The 17218-nt window shown below is 61.8% G+C and overlaps 4 protein-coding genes across 8 annotated transcripts; 2 read left to right on the top strand and 2 right to left on the bottom strand.

The window, feature by feature from the left end:
- Positions 1 to 4: 4 nt before the first annotated feature.
- Positions 5 to 4851, bottom strand: PFKFB1 (6-phosphofructo-2-kinase/fructose-2,6-biphosphatase 1). 3 transcript variants are annotated; one of them, XM_030475390.1, is made up of 15 exons: positions 4828 to 4851; positions 4427 to 4526; positions 3897 to 4022; positions 3719 to 3815; positions 3549 to 3615; positions 3353 to 3427; positions 2619 to 2675; positions 2414 to 2535; positions 2121 to 2328; positions 1033 to 1179; positions 843 to 947; positions 611 to 740; positions 461 to 523; positions 264 to 328; positions 5 to 123 (listed from the first exon to the last, which is right to left on the bottom strand). In XM_030475390.1, exons 2-15 carry the CDS (start codon positions 4452 to 4454, stop codon positions 64 to 66), a joined length of 1350 nt encoding a protein of 449 aa, XP_030331250.1. In that variant the 5' UTR covers positions 4455 to 4526; positions 4828 to 4851; the 3' UTR covers positions 5 to 63. The 3 variants fall into 3 exon arrangements, with proteins under 3 accessions (XP_030331250.1, XP_030331248.1, XP_030331249.1); XM_030475388.1 differs by lacking the exons at positions 4427 to 4526; positions 4828 to 4851 and adding an exon at positions 4227 to 4325; XM_030475389.1 differs by lacking the exons at positions 4427 to 4526; positions 4828 to 4851 and adding an exon at positions 4265 to 4283.
- Positions 4852 to 5824: 973 nt separating this feature from the next.
- Positions 5825 to 13962, top strand: HSD17B10 (hydroxysteroid 17-beta dehydrogenase 10). 2 transcript variants are annotated; one of them, XR_003989877.1, is made up of 7 exons: positions 5843 to 5913; positions 6032 to 6196; positions 8219 to 8383; positions 9460 to 9588; positions 9676 to 9784; positions 9880 to 10316; positions 13952 to 13962. XR_003989877.1 is itself a non-coding variant. In XM_030475392.1 (6 exons), the coding sequence occupies exons 1-6, from the start codon at positions 5890 to 5892 to the stop codon at positions 10068 to 10070; spliced, it is 783 nt and encodes a 260-aa protein (XP_030331252.1). In that variant the 5' UTR covers positions 5825 to 5889; the 3' UTR covers positions 10071 to 10465. The 2 variants fall into 2 exon arrangements, 1 of the variants encoding a protein (XP_030331252.1); XM_030475392.1 differs by lacking the exon at positions 13952 to 13962 and having other exon boundaries at positions 5825 to 5913; positions 9880 to 10465.
- NAA10 (N-alpha-acetyltransferase 10, NatA catalytic subunit) lies at positions 10738 to 14031 on the top strand. 2 transcript variants are annotated; one of them, XM_030475394.1, is made up of 8 exons: positions 10738 to 10845; positions 11792 to 11890; positions 11970 to 12028; positions 12161 to 12206; positions 12959 to 13074; positions 13181 to 13225; positions 13518 to 13602; positions 13727 to 14031. In XM_030475394.1, the coding sequence occupies exons 1-8, from the start codon at positions 10825 to 10827 to the stop codon at positions 13949 to 13951; spliced, it is 696 nt and encodes a 231-aa protein (XP_030331254.1). In that variant the 5' UTR covers positions 10738 to 10824; the 3' UTR covers positions 13952 to 14031. The 2 variants fall into 2 exon arrangements, with proteins under 2 accessions (XP_030331254.1, XP_030331255.1); XM_030475395.1 differs by lacking the exon at positions 10738 to 10845 and adding an exon at positions 11544 to 11647.
- Positions 14032 to 15340: 1309 nt separating this feature from the next.
- LOC115603526 (basic salivary proline-rich protein 1-like) lies at positions 15341 to 17218 on the bottom strand. The gene is made up of 4 exons (XM_030475462.1): positions 16747 to 17218; positions 16433 to 16482; positions 16079 to 16131; positions 15341 to 15971 (listed from the first exon to the last, which is right to left on the bottom strand). Exons 1-4 carry the CDS (start codon positions 17196 to 17198, stop codon positions 15555 to 15557), a joined length of 972 nt encoding a protein of 323 aa, XP_030331322.1. The 5' UTR covers positions 17199 to 17218; the 3' UTR covers positions 15341 to 15554.

Genomic DNA, 17218 nt, shown 5'->3' with positions numbered 1-17218 from the left:
CAGCTCTTCGTTAAGGCCAGGTTTAATTTGGGGAGGCCCCCCCAGTGTGAGAGGGGGACCCCCTCAATAATGCTCAGGAACAGTGACCAGTGCTTCGGCTGGGGGGCGGCTGATGTCGACGTTCTATGGGGTGAAGATGGTTGGGGGGAGGACAACACCCCAAAATCTAACCCCCCCCTTAATGTCTGGGGGGGGTCATTAAATATGTGCCCTATTTTTGGGGTGCCTTAATGGGTTTATGTGGGGGGGACCCCCCTTTTTACCTGGGGCCGCTCCCGGTGGGTGTTCACTGCTGCTACGTTGAGGAAGATGGACTCCACTTCGCACCCTGTTTCCATGGGGAGGGAGAATGGGCCCAGCTGCAGCTGGGGGGCGGGGGAGGGGGTCCCCATTTGGGGGGGGGGACACGACACAGTCCCCATTTTGGGGTGACCCCGCCCTTTTTAGGGGTGCCACTCACCATAAGCCACTGGGGTCAGCTTGAGCACCGTGTGTAGGGGGCACTTGAGGTAGGGCAGCTCGTCTTGGGGAGGGGGTGAAGGAGGTTAAGGGGGGGATGATGAGTTTGGGGGTGCCCCCAACTCTGTGTGTGTCCCCCCCCTCGCCTCACCCGCGCTCTTATCCAGGAAGTACGCCATCAGGCAGCGCATCACGGCTTGGTGGCAGATCACCAGCACGTTCTCCTGCCGCTCCAGCTCCATGATGACGGGCTCCAACCGCTGCACAAGGTCCTCGTACGACTGGGGGGGGTGTGTGTGTGTGTGCACCCCAAATTGAGTTGGGGGGGGGACGACACCCCAAACTCCTGTGCACCCATTCAGGTGGGATGGGATGGGGGTTACCTCGCCTTTGGGGTAGCGGTAGCGATACTTGTCCTGATCCCGCAGCGCGAACTCCTGCGGGAAGCGCTCCTGGATCTCCTCGTAGGTCATCTCCTCGCAGACCCCCTGCAGGAAATGGGATGCTGTGGGGTGGAAAGGGGGGGATATTGGGGGGGTTTCTCCCCACACAAAAGGGGGGGGGTGGTCTCACCGCATCGATCTCATTGAGGGCTTTCCACTGCTCGTAGGGCACCCCCAGCGCCTCGGCCGTCTCGATGGTGCGTTTCATGTGGCTGGTCCAGACCTTCAGCTCCCGGATGCTCTGGCTGCGGATGAACTCGGCCAGAGCCCGCGCGTACTGGGGGCAGGGGCGGGGCTAAGCGCGGACACGCCCCCATGTGGGCGGGGACAAGGCTTTGGCCACGCCCCCCCCCCTTCACACCCCATTGATAAATGGGGTGGGGAAGGCAAATGTGGGTGTGGCCTCTGCTGTAGTCACGCCTTTGGCTCCACCCCCTGACCTTCTTTAGATTAACTGAGGGTGTGGTCTCTCTTAGCCCCGCCCCTCCTCCTGCACCCCCTACAACCCCCTCCATGGGCACAGGGACCCCCCCCAGCCCTTCTCCTTTCCCCATCCCCTCCATGGCTGTGCCCCCACCATGTGCCCAGGCCCCCCCCATCCCTCCTCCCTTCCCCATCCCCTCCGTGGCTGTGCCCCCACCATGTGCCCAGGCCCCCTCCATCCCTCCTTCCTTCCCCATCCCCTCCATGGCTGTGCCCCCACCATGGGCACAGGGACCCCTCCAGTCCTTCTCCTTTCCCCATCCCCTCCATAGCTGTGCCCCCATCAGCACAGAGACCCCTCCCCATCCCTCCTCCCTTCCCCATCCCCCCCATGGCTGTGCCCCCACCATGTGCCCAGGCCCCCTCCATCCTTCCTTCCTTCCCCATCCCCTCCATGGCTGTGCCCCCACCATGGGCACAGGGACACCTCCAGTCTTTCTCCTTTCCCCATCCCCTCCATAGCTGTGCCCCCCATCAGCACAGAGACCCCTGCCCATCCCTCCTCATTTCCCCATCCCCCCCATGGCTGTGCCCCCCCATGTGCCCAGGCCCCCCCCAGCCCTTCTTTCCCCATCCCCTCCATAGGCACAGGGACCCCCCAGCCCTCCTCCATTCCCTGTCTTCTCCATGGCCATGCCCCTCTATGGGCACAGAGACCCATTTGCCCTTCTCCTTTCCCCATTCCCCTCCATGGCTGTACCCCCCCAGGGACACAGGGACCCCCCCCCCCCAGACCTGCTGCCCCCGTGGGGACAGCCCTGAGTCCCCCCCAATGCGCCCCCTCAGGTTGAGCTGGCTCTCCCCATGGCGGCTGAGGTAGATGGCCCTCGGGGTGACATGGATGTTCATCAGGTAGTACACGGTGCGGCTCTGGATGTGCCCCTGCACCCGGTTCGCCAGGTACCGCAGCCCCACGTCGAAGATCTTGATGTAGGACAACCCACTTGGGGGGACGACACGACACCCCACATCAGACTGGGGGGGTCCCCATATATGTGGGAGGGCACATATAGGGGTTTGGGGGTCACCTATCCAGCTGCTCATCCAGGGGCTCGTAGGTGGCCTTGTAGCACTCAATGCGCTTGAGGAAGTCGGCCACCACCTCGTCCTGGGCACAGCCCTTGTAGTCGGGGCTGCTCAGCTTCACTTGCTGGGGGGGGGACGTGAGTTTGAGGGGGCACACATGGTCCCCCCACCCTCTTGGTCCTTCTCCCCCCCCACCCCGGGTCTCACCTTGATGTTCTCCTCGATGATGGCGGGATCATCGCAAATGGACTCGACAAACAGAACCTGGGGGGGGAGAGCAGAAATGGGGGGGTCACTGGTGTGTCCCCCCCACCCTGTGCTGGGAGCACCCCAAAAATGGTGCTCTATGGCACCCCCCATGCTGTGAGCACCCCAAATCAGTTCTACTATTGCCTCCATGCTGTGAGCACCCCAAAGCACTGCTAAGGCTCCCCCATGCTGTGAGCACCCCTAAAGCAGTGCTATGGGCCCCCCCGTGTTGTGAACACCCCTAAAACAGTGCTATGGGCCCCCCCAATCTGTGAACACCCCCAAAGCAGTGTCAGCCCCCCCTCCATGCTGTGAACACCCCTAAAACAGTGCTATGGGCCCCCCCAATGTGCTGTGAGCACCCCCAAAGCAGTGCTATGGGCCCCCCCATGTTGTGAGCACCCCTAAAAAAGTGCCATGGGCCTCCCCCCATGCTCTGAACACCCCCAAACCAGTGCTATACCCTCCCCCATGTGCTGTGGACACCCCAAAACCAGTTCTAGCCCCCCCCCATGCTCTGAACACCCCCAAAGCAGTGTCGCCATATCCCCCAATGCACTGTAGACCCTCCCAAGCAGCTCTGCCCCCCCCATTCTATACACCCCCCCAATTCTATACCCCCCCCCAAATACTTTAGGGCCCCCCCCATACATACACAGCCCCCCCCCCAAAATTATGCCCCCCCCCCGTACCTTGTAGCCATTCTCCTTTGCAAACTGCAGGATCAGGGCCCGGCGTTCCCGTGTTGTGTTGGTGGCATCAAACACCTGAGGGGTTTAGGGGGGCAATTTGGACCCCCACTAAATCATGGGGGGGGGTATTTTAACCCCTGGGGGGGTAGTTTGTGTATGGGGGGGGGTCATTGTGTAAAGGGGGGGGGTGTCTTACTGCTACTTGCCCCTCTTCAGAGCTTAGGTAAGTGTGGACGTCCTTAAGGGCAGCCAGTGCGCAGTGCCTGGGGGGGGGGGAATAAAGGGGATATAAGGGGATATTAATATGCCCCCCCCTTAATTATACCCCTAAATACCCCCCCTTAACTCCCCCCCCCCTCCTCTAACCTCCGAATCTCCATGGCTTCTTGGTTATCATGTCGAAAGAACTCATAGCTCTTATAGCTCTGCACCACTTCCCTCCGGTACTGCCCCACATTAAACACTGCAATGGGGTGAGCAAAGGGGTTAGGAGGGCCCCCCCAAACTCTCCCCCCCCCATTATACACCCCAAAACCATACTCACCCCGTGTTGGTGTCCCAATCCAGTTGAGATACCGAGTGAGCTTACGGGAGATATAGGTCTTGCCACGGGCTGGTAGCCCCACCAGGATCACCATAGTGGGGCAGTTGGTAAACTGGGGTACAGCAGCTATAGGGGGGGGGCTATATTAGTGTTTAGGCCCCCTCTAAATGGCTTTTGCACCCCCAAATCCAATCTGGAGCTGCTCAGTCTGCCCTGAGGGGGGCAAATCCCCCCCCACAACGCACCATAGGGTGCGTTGTGGGGGGGGGATTTGCCCCCCTCAGGGCATATGTGTGCCCCCCCCCCCCATATTAAAGCCCCCCCACTTACATCCCCGCCTCAAGCGATGGGCTCTAAGGGGGACCCACACTTTCTGCAGGGGGGTCTGTGTGAGCTGCCCCGGTGCCGTCGCCATTCTTCTGCCCTCTGCCCCCAGTGCAGGTCAGTGTCCCCACGGTCACGCATTGTCACACACCCCCCCACCCCCCCCCGGCACCAATTCAAACCCACCCCCCCCCTCCTTGTTGTACCTGGGATTTGGGGTGATTTCTCCTCCATTTTTATTTGGGGGGGGGCAGGCGGGTGCTGGTGGTGCCCCCCATAAAGGTCAGGGGTAATGCTACACCCTGGCTGTAAGCCGGGGTGGGAGGGAAAGGGGGGGTTAAAGGAGGGGGGCACACGCAGTGGGGCGCCCCATAGGGTCCTGGGCCTGGCCCTTTAAGGGTCATGAGCCTGTTGTCCTGGGGGACATGGTTTTGTCTCCTTGGGGGTCTCAATCCTGTCCCCCCCCCCCCGAGGATCCTTTCACCCTGTTGTCCTGCGGGTCCTGAGCCTGTCCCCTTGGGGATCCCAATCCTGTCACCTTGAGGGTCCTGATCCCATCAACTTGGGGGTCCTGACCCCATCACTTTGGGGGTCCCAATCCAGTCACCTTGAGGTTCCTTAGCCTGTCCCCTTGGGGGTCCTGATCCTGTCACCTTGAGGGTCCTGAGCCTGTCCTTTTGGGGGTCCTGACCCCATCACTTTGGGGGTCCCAATCCTGTCACCTTGAGGGTCCTGAGCCTGTCCCCTTGGGGATCCTGATCCTGTCACCTTGAGGGTCCTGACCCCATCACTTTGGGGGTCCCAATCCTGTCACCTTAAGGTTCCTTAGCCTGTCCCTTTGGGGGTTCTGATCCCATCACTTTGAGGGTCTCAATCCTGTCCCCTTGGAGGTCCTGATCCCAACACTTTGGTGGTCTCAATCCTGTCCCTTTCAGGGTCCCGATCCCATCAACTTGGGGGTCTCCATCCTGTCACCTTGGGGGTCCTGATTCCGTTCCCCAGGGGACCAGATCCTGTCCCCTTGGGGGTCCTGATCCCATCCCTTTGGGGGTCTCAGTCCTGTCCCCTTGGGGATGTCAGTCTTGTCCCTTTGGGGGTCCTGATCCTGTCACCTCAAAGGTCTCAATCCTGTCACCTTGAGGGTCCTGATCCTGTCACCTCAAAGGTCTCAATCCTGTCACCTTGAGGGTCCTGATCCCATTCCGGGGGGTGCTGATCCCATCACCTTGAGTGTCCCAATCCTGTCACCTTGAGGGACCAGATCTTGTCACCTTGATGGTCCTGACCCTGTCCTCTTGGGAACCCTGATCCTGTCATCTTGCGGGTCCCCATCCCACCCCCTGAGGGTCCCCATCCCATCCTGAGGGTCCCCATCCCATCCAGGGGTCCCCATCCCACCCCTCAACATCCTGCCTTCACCCCTTTGTGTGTGGGGGTCCCAATCCCATCCCTTTGGGAGTCCTGATCCCATTCCCCGGGCGGTGGGGGGGGGGTCCCGATCCACCCCTTGGGAACCCATTCACGCCTCCCCATCCCTCCATGTGTGTCCCCCCCCCCCATTTCCTCCTCTTCCTCCTCCTCTTCCTCCCCCCCCCCCCGCTTTTCCCATCCCTATCCCCGCCCTCCCGGTGCCTCCCCCCGCTCCCATTGGTCGGGCTCGGGGCGGGCGATGGCGGCGATCCGCAGCGTGAAGGTACCGGGGCGGGGGGGGGGACACACACACACCGCTTGTAGCGTGTATATTTGGGGGGGGGGGGTCCCCTTTTCCCCATTAACCTCCCTTTCTGTGTGTGTCCCCCCCCCCATTGCAGGGGCTGGTGGCGCTGGTGACCGGCGGCGCCTCGGGGCTGGGGCGAGCCACGGCGGAGCGCTTGGTGGCGCAGGGGGCGCGGGTCGTGCTGCTCGACCTGGGCTCGTCCCCCGGCGCCCAGCTCGCCAAGGAGCTGGGGGAGCGCTGCGCCTTCGCCCCCGCCGACGTGAGCACCGGGGGGGGGGCACGCCGTGGGGTCACTGGATGGGGGGGCGCTCTATGGGGGGGGGTCAGTCTGTTGGGGGTCATTCTGCGGGGGGGTCGTTCTATGGGGGGTCACTTTGTTAGGGGTCACTCGGTGGGGTGTTCACTCTATGGGGTGGTTACTCTATGGGGTGGTTGCTCTATGGAGTGGTCACTATGGGGGGTCACTTTGTTAGGGGTCACTCAGTGGGGTGTTCACTCTATGGGGGGTTACTTTATGGGGTGGTTGCTCTATGGGGTGGTTACTCTATGGGGTGGTTACTCTATGGGGTGGTTGCTCTATGGGGTGGTTGCTCTATGGGGGGTTACTCTATGGGGGGGTTACTCTATGGGGTGGTTGCTCTATGGGGGGTTACTCTATGGGGGGTTACTCTATGGGGGGTTACTCTATGGGGGGTTACTCTATGGGGTGGTTACTCTATGGGGTGGTTGCTCTATGGAGTGATCACTATGGGGGGGTGACTTTGTTAGGGGTCACTCTATGGGGTGTTCACTCTATGGGGTGTTCACTCTATGGGGTGGTTACTCTATGGGGTGGTTGCTCTATGGGGGGTTACTCTATGGGGGGTTACTCTATGGGGTGGTTGCTCTATGGAGTGGTCACTATGGGGGGGTCACTTTGTTAGAGGTCACTCAATGGGATGTTCACTCTGTGAAGGGTTGCTCTATGGGGTGGTTGCTCTATGGGGTGGTTGCTCTATGGGGGGTTACTCTATGGGGTGGTTGCTCTATGGAGTGGTCACTATGGGGGGTCACTTTGTTAGGGGTTACTCAATGGGATGGTTGCTCTATGGGGTGGTTACTCTATGGGGGGTTACTCTATGGGGTGGTTGCTCTGTGGGGGGTTACTCAATGAGGGGGTTACTCTAAGGGGTGGTTACTCTATGGAGTGGTCACTCTATGGGGGGTCACTTTGTTAGGGGTCACTCAGTGGGGTGTTCACTCTATGGGGGGTTGCTCTATGGAGTGGTTGCTCTATGGGGGGGGTCACTCAACAGGGGGGGTAGCTCTATGGGGGGCCACTCTATGGGGTGGTTTCTCTATGGGGAGTCACTCTATGGGGGGTTGCTCTATGTGGGGGTCACTGTGGAGGGGTTACTCTATGAGGGAGTTGCTCTATAGGGGGTAGCTCTATGGGGGGGTCACTCTATGGGGGGGTCACTATGAGGGTCACTCGATGGGGGGGTTGCTCTATGTGGGGGTCACTGTGGAGGGGTTGCTCTATGAGAGAGTTGCTCTACAGGGGGTAGCTCTATGGGAGGGTCACTCTATGGGGGGTCACTCAATGGGGGGGTTGCTCTATGGGGTGGTCGCTCTATGGGGGGGTTGCTTTATAGGGGTCACTCTATGGGGGGTCAGTTTATTGGGGGTCACTCTATGGGGGTGTTGCTCTATGAGGTGGTCACTCTATAGGGGTCACTCTATGGGGGGGTCACTTTATGGGGGGTCACTCTATGGGGGGAGCTCTATAGGGGGTCATTCTATGGGAGGTCACTCTACTGGGGGGTAATTGCTCTATGGAGTGATCACTCTATGGGGGTCAGTCTATGGGGGGGTCACTATGGGGTTGTCGCTCTATAAGGGGGTCACTCTATGGGGCAATCACTCTATGGGGCAGTCACTCTATGGGGGGGTCACTCTATTGCTTCCACTGTCTAAAGGGGTTACAGGAAACCTGGAGAGGGGCTTTGGCCAAGGGCCTGTAGGGACAGGACCCGGGAATGGCTTTAACCTGCCAGAGGGGAGGTTGAGGTGGGATCTAAGGAAGTTCTTCCCGTGAGGACACTGGGATGGGGTGAATGGAGAAGGTTTGGGCTGCCCCATCCCTGCCAATGCTCAAAGCCAGCTTGGAGCAACCTGGTGTAATGGGAGGTGTCCCTGCCCATGGAGCTGGACAAGCTTTGAGGTCCCTTCATCCCAACCCATCCCATGGTTCTATGGAATGAACCGGGACATCTCCCCTGATGTGGGGTCCCCCGTGCAGGTGACATCGGCCGAGGAGGTGGCAGCTGCCCTGAAGTTGACCCAGAAGGAATTTGGGCGCCTGGACCTGGTGGTGAACTGCGCCGGCGTGGGCATCGCCGTCAAGACCTACAACAGCAAGAAGGACAAGGTGCACGAGCTGGAGGACTTCCAGAGGGTCATCAATGTGAGTGGGGGGGTGTTTTTGGGGTGTAATTGGTCAATGGGGTGGTTATGGGGTGTCCCAAAGAGGTTGTGGGGAGTCGCAGGTCAATGAGTGGTTGTGGGGTGTCCCTGGTCAACAGGGTGGGGTTATGGGGTGCCCCAAAGAGGTTGTGAGGTGTCCCTGGTCAATGAGTGGTCATGGAGTGTCCCTAGTCAAGGTGGTTATGGGGCTGTCCCAATAGAGTGGTTGTGGGGTGCCCCAGGTCAATGGGTGGTTGTGGGGTGTCCCTGGTCAACAGGGTGGTTATGGGGTGTCCCAAGTGGTCGTGGGGTATCTCTAGTCAACAGGGTGGTTATGGGGTGCCCCAAAGAGGTTGTGAGGTGTCCCTGGTCAATGAGTGGTCATGGGGTGTCCCTAGTCAAGGTGGTTATGGGGGTGTCCCAATGGAGTGGTTGTGGGGTGTCCCTGCTTAATAAGATGGTTATGGGGTGTCTCATGTCAGTGGGTGGTTGTGGGGTGTCCCTGGTTAATAAGATGGTCATGGGGTGTCCCAGGTCAGTGCGTGGTTGTGGGGTGCCCCTGGTCAATAAGATGGTTATGGGGTATCTCATGTCAGTGGGTGGTTGTGGGGTGTCCCAGGTCAATGGGGTGGTTGTGAGGTGTCCCTGGTTAATAAGATGGTTATGGGGTGTCTCAGGTCAATGGGTGGTTATGGGGTGTCCCAGGTCAATGGGGTAGTTGTGGGGTGTCCCTGGTTAATAAGATGGTCGTGGGGTGTCCCAGGTCAGTGGGTGGTTGTGGGGTGTCCCTGGTCAATAAGATGGTTATGGGGTATCTCAGGTCAATAGGTACTTATGGGGTGTCCCAGGTCAATGGGTAGTTATGGGGTGTCCCCCATCAATGGGGTACTTGTGGTTATAGATTGTCCCGAGCTGTTTGTGGGGTGCCAACAGGGTGCTCGTGCTCATGGGGTGACCTTGTGGTTCGAGAGGGGCCACCAGGCACAGCAAAGGGTGGTGGGGACACATTGGGGGGGGGAGTGGGGGGTGTCAATGGCTTTTGGGGTGTCCATAGACCTCCCCAACCTCCTTCCCCAGGTGAACCTCGTGGGGACCTTCAACGTCATCCGCCTCAGCGCCCAACTGATGAGCCAGAACAAGCCCGACGCCGACGGCCACCGCGGCCTCGTGGTCAACACAGCCAGCGTGGCCGCCTTCGAGGGGCAGGTGACCACCAGGACCCATAGAGGGGGGGGGACACCGGGGGGGGGACCCCCCAAAATACTCACCCATCCCCATATGTCGCCCCTCAAGGTGGGTCAAGCAGCGTATTCAGCCTCCAAGGGCGGCATCGTGGGCATGACGCTGCCCATCGCCCGGGACCTGGCGCCGCTCGGTATCCGCGTGGTCACCATCGCTCCAGGTAGGGATGTGAGGGGGGACACACACATTGGGTGGGATAATGGGGGGAAAAGGGGGGGTCCCCCACACCCCAATTCACCCCCTATTGTTCCTCAGGGCTCTTTTCTACCCCGTTACTGGCCGGTTTACCTGAACGTGTTCGGAATTTCCTGGGACAACAAGTGCCTTTTCCCTCCCGGCTGGGACACCCGTCGGAATACGCGCACCTGGTGCAAGCCTTGGCTGAGAATCCCATGGTCAATGGGGAGGTGGTGAGGCTGGATGGAGCCCTCCGCATGCAGCCATGACTTGGGGGGCTCCCCCCACTCCTTACCCCCCAAATATGGGGCTGGGGAGGTGGGGAGGAGGGGGATCCACAGTGGGGATGGGGAGCAGGGATGCTCCCCATAGCCCCAGTGATGCTCCATGGGGACAGTCCAGGATGGAGTTCCACTGGGATAAGCTCTGGAGACACCCCCATGAGTGGGGAGATCCCATAGATTTGGGGACACCACCACCCCCCATGGATTTGGGACCCCCATGCTGTGATTTGGGTCCTCCCTCTCCTGAATGAGGACCAGGGGCGCCCATGGGAGCGGGGACACCCCACTTAGTGCTATGGGGACCCCCCGCCATGGAGACCCGCTCCCCTACACGTTGTGTCCCCCCACAATAAAGCGTGTTCTGCGCTGCCCCGCCTCTCCTCCCTCCCCATTGGTTCTCGCCGCTGTCAATCTGTTGAGTCTCACCCGTGATTGGGTGAGTAAGGGGAGGTGGGCGGTGCGAAAGCCCGCCTTCCTGAAGCTCAATTGTGATTGGTCGGGGTACACGCCACTCAACGGGAAGTCGCTTCTAATTGGCTGAGAGCAAGGAGGGGCGGGACGAGTTTAACCCTCCCGTCACTGATTGGCTGCAGCTCTTGTCAGGGCGCCGCGAGGCGGGGATGAGCGGGTGGGCGGGCTCAGCGCTGATTGGTCGGGGTTGGTCCTTCCGCCGGAAGCGGCGCGGGAGGGAAGAGGGAAGAGGGACGGCGGCAGCGGCGGAGCCGGAGCGGCCGCAGCCATGAACATCCGGAACGCGCGGGTGGGCCCGGGCGGGAAACGGGGTCCTGAGTTGGGTCTGAGGGGGTTAATGGGGTCCTATGGGGGTCTTGAGGGGTGTAACAGGGTCCTATGGGGGTCCTGAGGGGGGTAACGGGGTCCTGAGGGGGGTCTGAGGAGGGTAAGGGGGTCCTATGGGGGGTCTGAGGGGGTTAAGGGGGTCCTGAGGCAGGTAGCGGGGACCTGAGGGGGTCCTGAGGGGAGTAATGGGGTCCTATAGGGGTCCTGAGGGGGTTAACGGGGTCCTGAGGGGGGTAATGGGGTCCTATGGGGGATGTGAGGGGGGTAACAGGGTCCTATGGGGGGTCTGAGGAGGGTAACGGGGTCCTGTGGGGGTCTGAGGCGGGTAGCGGGGTCCTGAGGGGGGTCTGAGAGGGGGTAACGGGGTCCTATGGGGGTCTTGAGGGGGGTAACGGAGTCCTGAGGGGGTCTTGAGGTGGGTAACGGGGTCCTATGGGGAGTGTGAGGGGGGTCACGGGGTCCTATGGGGGTCCTGAGGGTGTTAACAGTGTTCTGAGGGGGGTAACAGGGTCCTATGGGGGGTGCGAGGGAGACAGGGGGTCCTGGGCAGGGGGAGGCCGAGTGGGGTGTCTGAGGCCCTATGGGGTGTCTGAGGGCAATACTGGGGTCCTGGGGGGGTCTAAGGCTGATCCCAGTGCCCGGGGGGGGGGTCCGAGGGGTGATCCCAAGCCCCCAGTGAGGGCAAACCCGGCTTCCATGGCACCTCCGAGCGCGACACCGCTGCCCTGGGCGCCTCTTGAGGGCAACACCAAGCGCTGAGCCAGGTCCTGAGCCCTACACGAGGGGTCCCACACCCCCAAGGGGGGGCTGCAGCTCCTGGGGCCCATTTTGGGGTGTTCCCCACCCACACCCCCCAATTCCTTGGGGCCATCCTGAGTCACCTCCACCCTGGCACCCGCCATTGGCAGCCCGAGGACCTGATGAACATGCAGCACTGTAACCTGCTCTGCCTGCCCGAGAACTACCAGATGAAGTATTACTTCTACCACGGCCTCTCCTGGCCTCAGGTACGGCCCCATGTCCCCCCCCCCGGGACCCCCTGTGTCCCCCCCATCACCCCCCATCACCCCTTTTCCCTCCCCACAGCTCTCCTACATCGCTGAGGATGAGAATGGGAAGATTGTGGGCTATGTCCTGGCTAAGATGTGAGTGTGGTTTAGGGGGGGTCTTTCCCCCCCTTTCCCTTTGCTTTTAGAGGGGGGGCTTAGTGGGGGTGCTGATAGGTTTGGGGGTGTTGCTTTCCCCCCCCCCCCAACCTCACCCATGTTGTTTTGCAGGGAGGAGGACCCCGATGATGTCCCTCATGGGCACATCACGTCCCTGGTAGGCAATGGGGGATATGGGGAGGGGGCTCGGAGTGGGTCAGAGGGGTTGGGGGGTGCTTGGGGGGGTCTGGGGGGGCTCCTTGATGGACCATGAGGACTCTTTGAGGGGGTTGGGGGCTCTTGGAATGAGCCTGAACATTTGGGGGGGCCACTTGAAGGATTTGGGCATCTCTTGCAGTGGGTCAGAGGGTTTGGGGGAGCACTTGAGCTGTTTTGGGGTGCTCTTCGAGAGACCATGAGGGCTCTTTGAGTGCTTTGGGGGGCTCTTGGTATGAGCCTGAGCATCTGGGGGGGCTCCTTGAGGGCTCTTTAAGGGTATTTGGGGGCTCTTTAAGTGGGTCTGAACATTTGGGGGGGCCCCTTGAAGGATTGGGGCATCTCTTGGAGTGGGTCAGAGGGTTTGGGGGGACACTTGAGCTGTTTTGGGGTGCTCCTTGAGGGCCCACGAGGACTCTTTGAGTGCTTTGGGGGGCACTTGGAGTGGCTCAGAGCATTTAGGGTGCTCCTGGAGGGGGCTTGGGGTCACCTGAAGGGTTTTGGGGGGCTCTTTGGGGTGAAAATGAGGTTTTGGGGTTCTCCTTGAGAGATTTGAGGAAGCATCTGGATGCTCCTTGAGGGCTTTCGGAGGGTGACTGAGGGCTCTTTGGGGGGGAATTTGGCTCTTGGGAGCCCTGTGGGTCCCGGGGTCATTTGGGGGTGCCCCGGGTGGGTTTTGGGGTCCCCCTTAGCGCCTGTACCCCCAACCCCCAGGCAGTGAAGCGCTCGCACCGGCGCCTGGGGCTGGCGCAGAAGCTGATGGATCAGGCCTCCCGTGCCATGATCGAGAACTTCAATGCCAAATACGTCTCCCTCCACGTCCGCAAGAGGTGAGACCCCCCCAAAACCCCCCCTTTGGGGTCCCCCCTACTTCAGAAACCCACCGGGGGCTCCCCCAAAATAACACGCCCCCCTTCTTTGTTACTTGGTTGGCAGCAACCGGGCGGCTCTGCACCTCTACTCCAACACCCTCAACTTCCAGTGAGTTTGGGGGGGCCTATGGGGGGGATTTGGGGGGCTTATGAAGGAAATGGGGGGGTTATGAAGGAGATGGGGGGATTTGGGGGGGTTATGAAGAGATGAGGGGGTTGGGGGGGTTATGAAGGAGATGGGGGGGGATCTGCTGGGATGGGTTTAGGATTGTTCATGGCCACATTGAGATGTAAACTGCGGGGGGGACACCCCAAAAACATGTCCCCCTCCCCAAAACATCCCTCACCCCATGTGTGTGCCCCCCCCAATAACCCCCCCCCTTTTCATGTCCCCCCCCCAGGATCAGTGAGGTGGAGCCCAAATACTATGCAGATGGGGAGGACGCCTATGCCATGAAGAGGGACCTCACCCAAATGGCAGATGAGGTATTAACACCCCCCTGGACCCCCCCAAAACAGGGTTTAGGGGGGCTGCGCCCCCTTACACCCCTCCCAGGACCCTTCCAAGCCTTTTTTGATCCCCCCCAAACCCTCTGTAACCCCCTTTCAGCTGCGGAAGCAGGTGGAGCAGAAGGAGCGTGGCCGCCCCCCGGCTCCCACTGAGCCCCCCCGGGCTGGGGAAGGGGGTTGTGGTAGTGGGGGGGCCCCCCCCCAGCCCGTGCCCCCCCCTCCTGAAGATGGGGGGCCTGACAGCAAAGACGTCAGCGAGGTCAGTGAGACCACCGAGAGCACCGACATCAAAGACAGCTCCGAGGCCTCTGACTCTGCTTCATAGGGACCCCCCTGGGGCACCCCCAAACCCTGGGACCCCCACTTGGTGCTGGGGGGGGGGGCAATAAACCCCCTCCCCCTCCAGCTTGTGCTGCTTCTATGTGTGTGTCCCCCACTCTAGGGGTGATTTGGGCTCTGTGGGGGGGATGTGGGGTAATTTGGGGGGGTCACTTTGTGGTTGTTTCACACCCACCCCCCCAATAGGAGAGTCTGGGGGGGGTGAGGAGGGATGGGGGGCGTGGTCATCTCTGGCCACGCCCCCCTCGCGATGACCACGCCTCTCCACGGAGGCCACGCACCCTCGGTGTTGGGTTGCTGGAGTAGGGGGCGTGGCCTCTGCTGCTCCCTCACCCTGATTGGCTGAGGCGTGCGGTTGTGGCGCCCCCATGTGGTTGCGCGGGGAGCAACCGCTGCTGAGTGGCTTCAGCTCTCCCCCCACCACCTTGCACCCCATGGCGGCCTCCAGCCCCCCCCTTGCACCCCATGGCAGCTTCCAGACCCCCCTTGCACCCCATGGCAGCTTGCAGCCCCCCACTTGCACCCCATGGCGGCTTCCAGCCCCAGCCTTGCACCCCATGGCAGCTTCCAGACCCCCCTTGCACCCTATAGTGGTCTCCCGCCCGCCGCCGGGGGTCGCCCTGCCCGCCCCTTCTCCAGTTACCGTGGCAACACCTCTGGGAAGTGGGCGGAGCAACGCGGCGATCGGGCAGCCAATCAGCGCAGCCGCTTTTGGCGGGTAATGGTGGCGGGAGGGAAACATGTGCCCACTGCGGGTGTGAAGGCCCCCCTCCACCCATTGAGCCCATGCAGGGGCTAGGACCCCCCCCTCGGCTGCCTCCATAAGGGCTCAGGACCACCCCAAGCCTCCATTTAGGGGCACTGGACCCCCCCCAGCTCCCCGCAGGAGACTCAGGACCCCCCCATCAATCTTCTATGGTGTATGGACCCCCACCTCATTGAGAGTTGAGGATCCCCTCAATTGCTTTCTGTAGGTTGAGGACCCCCCCAGTGGGCTGAGGACACCCCCCCCGGCTTCCTTCCACAGGCTGAGGACCCCCCCTCAGCATCCTCAATGTGGGCTGAAGACCACCCCCCTCCCCACTACTCCCAAGGGGCTGCACCCCCCGTCTGTCGTGACAATAAGGCCACGATATGACATTGAGGCTGAGCCCCCACCCCATCTCCCGGGGGGGGCCTGGCTGTTTGTCACCCACAGGGCCCCTGACCTTTACTGGGGACCTTCCCCAGGGGCAGGAAACGGCTGCGACAGAGAAGGGAGATGGGAGGGAAACCAGCCCCCCCCCAAATGGGGACAGTCAACACCCCCCCCAACTTCCCCCCCGCACCCCAAATTCCCCCTCCCATCACAATCATCCCCACAAGGACTCGGGGAGACTGGCTTTCTATAGGTATATATACACAGGGGCACCCCAAACACCCATGAGGAGGGGGGGGCACATAGGAGGGGGGGTCCCACATGATCACCGCCACCCCCCCACGGCAGTTTGGGGGTGCACTTCAATAGGCCCCCTCTGATTTTGGGGTGTCGCACACTTTCAGGGGTGATAATACATAAGGGGGGGGTAATTTGGGGTGTGTCCCCCCCTTTATGTGAGCCAGGCCAGTGCCAGGTAGAGCCCCAATGCCAGTGCAGCAGTGGGGCCCCCCCCGTCCCCCCAAGCCACCGGTACCAGCACAGCCAATGCCAACAGCACCCCACAACCCCTCAGGGCCCCCCCCAAGCCACCCCCCCGGCCCCGGGGGGGCCTGGCTGGTACCAACAACGCCCCTTCCACCGGCCCCCCCCTCCCCAACAGCACGGGGGGGCTGCGGCGCCCCCCCCCCGCTTCGTAATGCAGCGCCATCTCATTGGCTAAGGAGGTGTTGGGGGCTCGCTCGGGCAATGGGGGACCCCCGTTTCGGGGGGGGGGGTCCCCGTTGTCACCGGGCTCCCCCCGTTGCCGCCGGAGGTGGGACAGGTAAAGCTGCTCCAGCTCCCGCGCCACCGCCTCCTCCTCAGCACCCTATGGGGGGGGTGGGGGGCAGCATTGTGGGGTACCCCCTTCTTTTGGGGTACCCCTTTTGGGGGGGGGCTACCCCACTTCTGGAGAGTGGGGGGAGATTGTCTCACCTGTATAAGGGGCTGCTCCGCATCCGGGGGGGGCGTTGGGGATGGGTCAGGCTCTGTGGGATGGAAGGGGGGTGAAGTGGGGGACCCCCAAATGAGGGTACCCCTAATGTTGGGGTGGGAGCATTATAATGCGGGGGTACCCGCCCTAATGGGAGCCTTACAATGGGGGGGTACCCCTAAAACTGGGGAGAGAATACCCCTAAAATTAGGGGGGGATAACTCTAAAAGTGGGGGGGATACCCCTAAAATTGGTGGGGGTACCACTAGTATTGGGGGGTACCCCTTAAATTGGGGGGAATAACCCTTAAATTGGGGGGGTACCCCCCAAATAGCTATTGGGGGGGTGATACTTACCCATATGGTTGTCAGGGGGTGGGGGCTGCGCATCCTCTGCCTCCTGTGGCCTTTTAGGGAGGGGACGGGGGGGATGTCACTATAGCAACCCCCCCAAAAAAGCAGAGGGGGGGCATCATCTGCATCCCCCCCACACCTATTGGGGACCCCTATTTGGGTACCCCATACATTCAAGAGGGGGGGTCCCAAGCATGCCCGAACACCACCACCCCCGACCCTCCCCCCATTTAGGGGTGCACATGCAGGGAGGGGGGGGATGACCCCATTGGGGGGGACACCCCCATGCGGTTTACCACCACCCCCATATCTCTTACCTGCCCTTCCCAGGCCTCATCCAGCTCCCGGGGGGCTGCTCCCCCCCCTCGCCCCACTCCCCCCCTCCTCGCCCCTCCCCTCCCACCGGGTGCCCCCCCCTCCCTCGGGGGTCCCAGGGCCGGTATTGCCGCAGGCGAGCGAGGGGGAGCCCCAAAGCGTCAGCGAATAGAACCCTCCGGGACCCCCCCACCCCGGGGGGGGTCTCGGGGTGTCCCGGGGGGGTCTCGGGGTGTCCCGGTGGGGTCCAAGAGTCCCGGATGGGGATAGGGATGGAGGGGGGGGTGCAGAGGCCGTCGGGGTTATGGGGTGAGGGGGGGGCATGTGTGGGGCTGGAAGGGGGGGGCGAGGGGTGTGGGGCATGCTGGGGGGGGCCCCCCCCGCGCGGGGCATGCCGGGAGTCCGGCCACGGGGGGGGCGCCGCCGCCGCGGCGGAGGCGGGTGAGCGCGCCATGGCGGGAGGGGGCGGAGCCT

The sequence above is a fragment of the Strigops habroptila genome, unplaced genomic scaffold, assembly GCF_004027225.2.
Source record: "Strigops habroptila isolate Jane unplaced genomic scaffold, bStrHab1.2.pri NW_022045636.1_ctg1, whole genome shotgun sequence".
NCBI classification, from domain to species: Eukaryota; Metazoa; Chordata; class Aves; order Psittaciformes; family Psittacidae; genus Strigops; species Strigops habroptila.
The sequence above is the reverse complement of the archived record's forward strand: the minus strand, read 5'-3'. Positions and strand labels throughout refer to the sequence as shown.